This window comes from Nerophis ophidion, linkage group LG12, assembly GCF_033978795.1.
Source record: "Nerophis ophidion isolate RoL-2023_Sa linkage group LG12, RoL_Noph_v1.0, whole genome shotgun sequence".
Lineage (NCBI taxonomy): Eukaryota > Metazoa > Chordata > Actinopteri > Syngnathiformes > Syngnathidae > Nerophis > Nerophis ophidion.
The window spans coordinates 38,656,352-38,666,278 of NC_084622.1; the positions used below are offsets into that span (position 1 = coordinate 38,656,352).

General features: G+C 40.9%; 1 protein-coding gene and 1 non-coding gene across 2 annotated transcripts in view; one reads left to right on the forward strand and one right to left on the reverse strand.

The window, feature by feature from the left end:
* polg (polymerase (DNA directed), gamma) overlaps positions 1 to 9,636 on the reverse strand; it is a 24,211-nt gene extending 14,575 nt beyond the window's left edge. Inside the window, exons 1-5 of the mRNA XM_061917541.1 lie at positions 9,417 to 9,636; positions 8,589 to 9,191; positions 6,534 to 6,729; positions 1,747 to 1,914; positions 1,530 to 1,676 (exon numbers count right to left, since the gene is read on the reverse strand). Of these exons, the coding sequence (XP_061773525.1) occupies positions 1,530 to 1,676; positions 1,747 to 1,914; positions 6,534 to 6,729; positions 8,589 to 9,160 (1,083 nt within the window). The 5' untranslated portion in view covers positions 9,161 to 9,191; positions 9,417 to 9,636. The remainder of the gene's footprint in view (positions 1 to 1,529; positions 1,677 to 1,746; positions 1,915 to 6,533; positions 6,730 to 8,588; positions 9,192 to 9,416) is intronic.
* Positions 9,637 to 9,854: 218 nt separating this feature from the next.
* Positions 9,855 to 9,927, forward strand: trnar-ucg (transfer RNA arginine (anticodon UCG)). Its single transcript has one exon. It is a non-coding gene; the product is annotated as a tRNA-Arg (tRNA).

A 9,927-nucleotide genomic window follows, 5' to 3' on the forward strand; every position in this document is an offset into this window, starting at 1 on the left:
GACAACATTATGGTCTATGGCAGTGGTTCTCAAATGGGGGTACGCGTACCCCTGGGGGTACTTGAAGGTATGCCAAGGGGTACATGAGATTTTTCTAAAATATTCGAAAAATAGCAACAATTCAAAAATCCATTATAAATATATTGTGGTTTGTGCAGCCCTTTGAGACACTAATGATTTAGGGCTGTATAAATAATCATTGATTAATTTATTGAATAATACTTCAACAAAATATGAATGTAAGTTCATAAACCACAATAAGAAATGCAACAATGAAATATTCAGTGATGACAGCTGGATTTTTGTGGACATGTTCCATAAATATTGATGTTAAATATTTATTTTTTGTGAAGAAATGTTTAGAATGAAGTTCATGAATCCAGATGGATCTCTATTACAATCCCCAAAGAGGGCACTTTAAGTTGATGATTACATTGATGTGTAGAAATCTCTATTTATAATTGAATCACTTGTTTATTTTTCAACAAGTTTTACTTATTTGTATATCTTTTTTCCAAATAGTTCAAGAAAGACCACTACAAATTAGAAATATTTTGCACTGTTATACAATTTAATAAATCAGAAACTGATAACATAGTGCTGCTGTATTTTACTTATTTATCTCTTTTTTTCAACCAAAAATGCTTTGCTCTGATTAGACGGTACTTGAATTTAAAAAATGTTCACAAGGGGTACATCACTGAAAAAAGGTTGAGAACCACTGGTCTATGGCTTTAACTTCCAACAAATGCTGAAAAATGGGTGAATAAACCGTTCTGAAAACACGCATCCAAGGAAAAACAGTGACAATAAAGCAAATATTCAAGCGTAGATGTCAGATTTAAAAGGTTTTGGAGACAAAAATATCTAAAATATGCAACTGCAGTTAGAAAAAACTGAATGCAATAAGGAAAATAATAAATGGGTGCATTAATTTTGCATTTGGGCTTCTGTTGGCCTCATAAAATGACCTGACAGGCTAAATGTGACCATCTGGCCAATGGTTAAGGGCTACAACAATAATTTGATCAGTTCAATTAGAAAAAAGCTTAAATTAAAGCAACAGAACGTAAATTGATCGTTTAATACAACCAATACAAATAATATAATACGGTCCACATGGCGTGCATGGGATTTTAAAAATGCAGACAGAGTTTTCGCAGAGCCGCTGCAAAAGAGTGCACAGGTGGTGCGTGGGTGACATGATCTGTGTGGCGGCGAACAGAATTTTGTGGGATTTTTTTCACATTTTTTATTAAAGCACACATGTTAAAAGTATAATTTCAATGTTGACCATGCCCATCTATTAGAACAAGGAATGAAGGTTAAGAAAAGCAGAAAAATTGTTTAAAAATCCTTAAAATACGCCAAAGCTATAAAGTGAATTTTATCAGATTAATGGGACAAATTAATTCATAAATGACTCAATTATTAATATAATCAATAGCTACAGGCCTACCTGGGTTTGACATCCATGCTAAAATATAATATGAACTCAGGTGTTCAATGATACATTGTGATCCTCATACCTGGAAGTTGTTCCTAACATCCATCATGGTGCCTTTTACAAAGGTCTCTCTTGCTTCTTTCTGCAGTGGTGGCCCCCTCACATACAGAGCATGGACATCAGCTAAGTTGTTAATACTGCTAATATTCACCCAGTCCCAATAGCCAATCTGTGAACAAAAACACTTGTGAAAACGCTCGTCTTTGAGCTAAAAATATCACGACTAAACATATGCAAACCTTCGGGCCATCTTTTTTCTGTCCCACTTTCTTGAAGTGTTGGCTGACCTCCTGGAGGCCCCTTCTCTTGCCCAGCTTGTTGGCCATCCACAGTGTGCGTTGGAAGCCAGTCAGGCCTGAGATAGCCATGTGTAGACTCATAGTGTCTATGAAGCGCACCTTAGAGCCCTTGAGATAAGAACACATTTGGATGTGAGTTACAAGTCAAACCCAGGTGTGCTACACTGCAGCAGTGAATATAATAAAAACACACAAAACAAAACCCGCATTGATTGCAATTAGAGATGTCCCTATACCAATCATGGGGGCGGATTAAGGGCCGATATTTCCCTTTTTTAACTGATCGTTGACCCACTGATGAGCTCCCGAGCCCAGACGATCTTAACCACTGCTGTGTTCACACATGGCTCAAAGTTGTACATTTTTTTGTACATTGTACTTGTAAAAAAAATCCTTCAGAAGGAGTGCACATTCAGAGAGGCACAATTACATTTCCATATTCCTTGTTACAAACATGCAGGAAGTGCATGAATTGCAGGACGGTGTGTTCAATCAACCAATCAATGTTTATTTATATAGCCCCAAATCACAAATGTCGCAAAGGACTGCACAAATCATTACGACTACAACATCCTCGGAAGAACCCACAAAAGGGCAAGGAAAACTCACACCCAGTGGGCAGGGAGAATTCACATCCAGTGGGACGCCAGTGACAATGCTGACTATGAGAAACCTTGGAGAGGACCTCAGATGTGGGCAACCCCCCCCCCTCTAGGGGACCGAAAGCAATGGATGTTGAGCGGGTCTAACATGATACTGTGAAAGTTCAATCCATAGTGGCTCCAAGACAGCAGCGAGAGTCCCGTCCACAGGAAACCATCTCAAGCGGATCAGCAGCGTAGAGATGTCCCCAACCGATACAGGCGAGCGGTCCATCCTGGGTCCCGACGAGCGGTCCATCCTGGGTCTCGACTCTGGACAGCCAGTACTTCATCCATGGTCATCGGACCGGACCCCCTCCACAAGGGAGGGGGGGACATAGGAGAAAGAAAAGAAGCGGCAGATCAACTGGTCTAAAAAGGAGGTCTATTTAAAGGCTAGAGTATACAGATTAGTTTTAAGGTGAGACTTAAAAGCTTCTACTGAGGTAGCATCTCGAACTGTTACCGGGAGGGCATTCCAGAGTACTGGAGCCCGAACGGAAAACGCTCTATAGCCCGCAGACTTTTTTTGAGCTCTAGGAATCACTAATAAGCCGGTTGTCTTGCCACAGCGTCAAGCCGCTTCTAAGATACTAATTCCCACCACCATGGCTGAAAATAAACTAAGTTTCTGCAATCTATACCATTATCACTGGAGGACTACAGGAAAAGGAATGGCTAAGCATGCCACACACACAACAAGCAGGATGACAGAAGAAACTAACCGCTAAAGCTTCAATGTAAAGTTGGGGTGATCGATCCAGATGTTGATACTATCGATACCTAGTATATAACTAGTATAAACATAACAGAGGGCATCAGATTTTTTTACATTTCCCACAAATCATTACCATAGCCATATTAGTAGGCTTTGTTTGTAAACACGGCCATTGTTGCTGGCCATTTGTCAGGTGATACTGATAATACTGACGACGTGTGCGATCGTCAACCGCCACAATAGAAGTGGGAGAGATATTACTAACTTTGATCGCATTCCTAAGCATATTTCTGGACTGATGGAAGCGGCTGAAAAGAAGAGTGAACGGCGAAGGCGAGCAGGGATTTCTGCAATCAACCGAGATGTGACGTGCTATGACGGCTTTGTGTTTGTCCGGATCATTTCACTTCAGGTAATTGAAAAAATTTTGCAAGTAAAAATTACTTTGAAAAAAAAAACCGACAACCACACTTTGCAATAACCTGACGTGATTGGTCGAAGAACTTTGCTTGTAGTCGTATTGCTCATGAATACTGAAACACAAGTGAAACAACATGAGATCCTGCTTTACAGTCACAGTGTGCTCAGATGACCTTAGATTAGTTCTCCATGATAATCCATGGTGTCAAACTTGGCTCGGATCATTTCTGAGAGTGCATTACTTAAAGCCTGGACACAATGTCCTCTGGGTATTTGCAGAAACACAAGTGTCACAAACAAACCGGTCATGGTTTTCTAGACTAATCATTTTGAAAATCCTTCAAGGTTTAACATGGGCTTGGTTGAAAGATTAGGTAGTTCACCAAGTCTGGGTAAGAAACATCCTGTAATATGTCGTGGTATCTGCTCCACTCAGACTTGTCGATCTGGTAGGAATCCTTACTTAAAATTGCGACTGTTTTCTCTTTGTAAAGACGAAGGAACTTTTAATTTAATGACTCGCAGATTCACAGCCGGTGCAAAGTATTTTCCACTGAACAGAATGATTGATTTGATTGAGACTTTTATTAGTAGATTGCACAGTACAGTACATATTCCATACAATTGACCACTAAATGGTAAAACCCAAATAAGTTTTTCAACTTGTTTAAGTCGGGGGTCCAGGTTAATCAATTCATGGTAAGTTTGGGAGTAATACGTGTGGCGCTATTGTGAACGATGCCTCTAGCCTTTCAACACAGCTGCCGACGTTGCGGAATACTTTAGCCAAAAATCCAAAACCCTCTATACTAAAGGGTTTACCGTAAATTCCAAATTATTAGCTGATACTTTTTTTCTACGCTTTAAACCCTGTGGCTTGTAAAACAGTGCAGCTAATTTATCAATGTTTCTTTGCTCACAGACATTATGCAAATCGCTTTCATAAAACACAGGCAACGACACTGAAAAGGGGTGTTAATTTGAGCTTTGCCGCCTTCTTTTGGACAAGTGTAAATGTTCGAATAATTTTCTTCTGTTTAGGGCTTTGACTCGGAAGTACAAGCGTTGTTCCGACTTGAAAGTTGTACAATTTAACTTAAACTATTAATACTTACTAAATCGTCCCATGCGTGATGTCTGTAGGTGTTTTCATGCATATTTGTACATGCTATCGTAATGTAATCCAGCTAGCGTCATTAGCATTAGCTAACATGCTGACACATTTACGAGTGTCTGTGTTAGTATTATAAACTTACAATGGCATTCTTTTTGTATAGTTCAAATTCTTCAGTAAATTCACCAAAATGTCCCCATGGAGTTATTGAGTGTGTTTAGTGGATTGGAGAGCTAAATTCCGCAGCTAGTGGGTCCATGACGATAACTTTTGTTTTGTTTGATCATCTGTTTTACTGCCGTGTTACAGACACAGTTCGGAAACAATTAAGGTATTTTGATTGATTGATTGATTGATTGATTGATACTTTTATTAATAGACTGCACAGTTCAGTACATATTCCGTACAATTGACCACTAAATGGTAACACCAGAATAAGTTTTTCAATTTGTTTAAGTTGGGTTCCACGTTAATCAATTCATGATACAAATATATACTATCAACATAATACAGTCATCACACAAGTTAATCATCATAGTATGTACATTGAATTATTTACATTATTTACAATCCGGGGGATGGGATGAGGAGCTTTGGTTGATATCAGTACTTCAGTCATCAACAGAGAAATGTGGACATTGAAACAGTGTAGGTCTTACTTAGTAGGATATGTACAGCCAGCAGAGAACATAGTGAGTTCACATAGCATAAGAGCAAGTAAATACATTAGACGTACATTTGATTATTTACATTAGGGTTATTTATAATCCGGGGACATGGGATGTGAATGGAGGAGGGTATTAGTAAAGGGTTGAAGTTGCCTGGAGGTGTTGTTTTAGAGCGGTTTTGAAGGAATATAGAGATGCACTTACTTTTACACTTGTTGGGAGTGCATTAAGGTATAAACATTCACAAAATCTTTGTGTAAAGAAACTCATTTTACAACGAATATATATACAGCTTATTGTCCGGTGCAGCTAACATGGAAAACTATTTTTCTCCTAAAATTTAAGCGGGGGCAGCTTATATACCAGTGGGCTCCATGATCCAGGAAAATGGTAGATCGATATTTTTTTTTCCTTATACCGAATTTCCTGGAATTACCGCCGGGGCGCTAATTAATTTAAAACCTTTTCTCACTCCTGCGCTTACCAAAGGCATTCTGTAAAAGTAAGCATGCGCTAATTATTTTAAAACCTCTTCTCACTCCGGAACTTACCAAAGGCATGCAGTAAAAATTTGAGTGTGATGTAAGCTTGGACCTTAAATCCTACTGAATAGCTCTTAATCTTCTTCCTTTTATGCGATTTCAAATTACCGGTATTGAAATCAGCCTCCTCCATTTTGAAAATGATGACAGGGGAAGTGTCACTCGTGACGTCACGAGTTTGACCGGGCGGTAATACTAAGCATGCGCTAATAATTTTGCGAAGCGAGTTTGACCCGACAGTAATTCGAGGCAGGCGCATACTATATGCCCTGCGGCAATTCAAGGAAATACGGTAATCACAAAACCGTTTCAGGGGGGTTTTCTTGGTATTGTTTACAAAGCCAGGGAGTAAATGTTTTGGTTTCGTTTCCGTGCACTTGACGTCGTTAAAATAAATTGTATGTAGAATTCGATACCACAAATGTATTACATCAACTGATTTACAACAATATTAGCAACTTCCAAAAGTAATAACATATACTCATAAAAATGTGTCATTGGGTTTTACTTGCGATAAAATATCAGTTCTATTACCTGTTGTCAAAGTATCGGATCAGGACTAAGGAGGCCAAAATTGTTGATAGGGACATCCCAAATTGCGATACCACATCCCCAAACACTCACCTTCAGCAAGTATTGCTCTTTTATGAAAGATCGGTCAAAACTGACATTATGTCCCACTATGAGACGCTCCTTCCACTGACCCCCTGGAGGACGGACTGAGTTCATCGGCGTCTCCAATGGGATGAGATCAGCCAGGTTCAGCTGGTTTGACCAGGAGTAGCGCTCTTCAATCAGACGTTTGCTGCACCAGGAGTACCTTGCAACGAACACATTATTTTACCACCAATGATGACAACTTATTAACAGTGACACATTGAGTACAGGCCAAAAGTTTGGACACACCTTCTCATTCAATGCTTTTTCTTTATTTCCATGACTATTTACATAGTACATTGTCACTGAAGGCATCATGTGGTGTTATGTACTTAACAAAAAAGGTGAAATAACTAAAAACATGATTTATATTGTAGTTTCTTCAAAATAGCCGCCCTTTGCTCATATTATCAAGCTCCGGACCTGGGGTGATAGAGCCTTCTCCATCGCTGCTCCCACCCTCTGGAACTCTCTTCCCAAACCTATCCGTGACTGCTTAGACCAGGGGTGCCCATTACGTCGATCGCGAGCTACCGGTCGCGATCGACTCTTTATTTTGTTAACGCGGGCAGCATTAAGCAGGGCTCTTATTGTGAAGATAGGAAATGCGCAGTCGGCCTTTAGGCTTTTGACGACAGGTATGGCGTGACAGTCTGTTGAAATAAAAAGTGTTTCTCGCCTTCCTCTCGGTCATTTTTTCATAATAATGATCTCGCAGCAGCCAACGTCATCTCACAAGACCTCCGGGTGCCGTGAATGTCAATCAAGCAAGGTACGGAATTTGCCGCCAATGTTTTTCTTGGAAAGCGTATGGAAGCTGGATAAATATGATGCCAAAAACCAACCGCTTTCATGTGGTATTGTACAGAAAGGAGGACTTTTTTTTTCTCCTCCATTCGAAAATGTGGGCGTTATCATCACTACACTCTGATTCCAATCCATGCAAGTCATCAGAATCAGGTAATACACCAACTTATATTCTTGTCTTCACGAAAGAAAGACATATATATGTGTTACACATGCTTGTATTATCATTAAACACATTTGACTTGTTAACAAAAACGTCTCTTTCATAAATAAATAAATATAAATTATATCTATGAATGAGGTCGATCCCCTCAATTTGGTCAATTGAAAAGTAGCTCTCCTGCAGAAAAAGTGTGGGCACCCCTGGCTTAGACCTTCCCACCTTCAAAAGCCTTCTCAAAACACACCTATTCAGATCTGCTTTTAACCAGTGATTAGTGTTCTGTGTCTTGTAATGTCCCGTCTTGTAATTGGCCTGTATTATTATTAAGTATTTTACAATGTACTTCTTTTATATTTCCTGTATTCTATATTATTACGGGCTTCACGGTGGCAGAGGGGTTAGTGCGTCTGCCTCACAATACGAAGGTCCTGCAGTCCTGGGTTCAATCCCAGGTTCGGGGATCTTTCTGTGTGGAGTTTGCATGTTCTCCCCGTGAATGCGTGGGTTCCCTCCGGGTACTCCGGCTTCCTCCCACTTCCAAAGACATGCACCTGGTGATAAGTTGATTGACAACACTAAATTGGCCCTAGTGTGTGAATGTGAGTGTGAATGTTGTCTGTCTATCTGTGTTGGCCCTGCGATGAGGTGGCGACTCGTCCAGGGTGTACCCCGCCTTCCGCCCGATTCTAGCTGAGATAGGCACCAGCGCCCCCCGCGACCCCAAAAGGGAATAAGCGGTAGAAAATGGATGGATGGATATATTATTACTTTGAACTGTTTTATATTTACATTTTTATCCTGTCTTTGAGTATTTATTAAAGCGGTATACCAAATAAAATATATTATTATTATTATTACTGCTTTGCACACTCTTGGCATTCTCTCAATGAGCTTCAAGAGGTAGTCACCTGAAATGGTTTTACCTTCACAGGTGTCATAGTTTTGATGCCTCCAGTGACAATCTACATTGTAAATAGTCATGAAAATGTCAAAAAACGCATTGAAATAAGGTGTGTCCAAACTTTGGGCGTGAACTGTACATCCTTTCTCACCAGTGAGTAGGAGACAAAGCAACCGCTAGTGTAGGACACTGTCCCTCTGTCATGCACACCTCCACGTCAAACACAAGTGCAGTCTCATCCGGGAAATCCACCCTGTGACTCTCTCCTTTGGGCCCGTAGCGTGTCCAACCGACCTGCCATGTCCACTCCTGAGGCATGGGAGGAAGCTCTGCCTGCTGCAGCTGGGTGGCGGCTTCGAGGTAGGGAAGCGTTTGCTTCTGGGCCAAAGTGCGAAAATGCTCGTCGATATTGCGGCCATACATTTTGGAAAGTTTTAGCTCCACGTCAGGTAACAGTGAGGTTTCCTTCCCCCACAGCTGATGCTTCTGCAAGTGCCTCACACTCCGGTCCACAGCCTCCTCCCGATACTCCGGCTGCAGACCCCGAAATATCTGCTCGTGGAGAGTTCTGGACAGCATCTGAATGTTAAGGGGGTTCCACCGAGTCTCTGTGGCCTCCTCGCCCTGCAGAGAGTGGAGCTTTGTGGAGCAGAAGGTGCGGATCCATGGCCTTTTGATGGAGATGAGAGACCTCGGCAGGGGACAGCGAATCGCCTGCAGCATCACCCCCTTGATGTAATTCTAACTGGAGTCACTGACAAAAACAACACCAGCACATTAATTCATATCACTTGGGGGGCATACAAGTGTGATCTTCATTACAGTAATACTTCATATCAACACAAACACACACCAAACATACACGTGACCTACATAGCCTTACATCAGGCTTAACATTATCATGATACATAATAACATTTAACTTAGTTAAATCAGTTAGAGAAAGTATCAGCAATGTATTGTTTTTTACCCAACTTACCTCAGTTAAATCATGATGGCTTTGGCATTGCTAAGTGCTAAGTCGGTTGTTGTGTTGACTTCGTTAAGAAATAACTTACTTATTTAAGACAGCTAACTGCTATATTCGCAATATTTTGAAGGAAACATATCAAATTTGGTTCGACATACAGCCGAAAATATTGACCAAAAGAATGCCTCAGCCGCCTCGGCGTGGTTGTCCGTACAGGTCTGAGCGACATCTAGCGGGCTGGATGACCGCCATTTTCCACAAAAAGCAAGAAGGGGTGTACAGTATATTGGCGCCTCTTAAAATATGTCCCAGCTGCATGGACAGAGGCACAGATACTTGTTTGACACTAATATAGCCGAAACCGAATGCTTTCATCGTGTAACCTGCATGTATGCGTTGTCTGGAGACACATTAAAGTACTCAAAATTCCTCGACCCTACCATCATTGGCCGTGTGGCCTAATGGATAAGGCATCTGACTTCGGATCAGGGGATTGCAGGTTCGAGTCCTGCCACGGTCG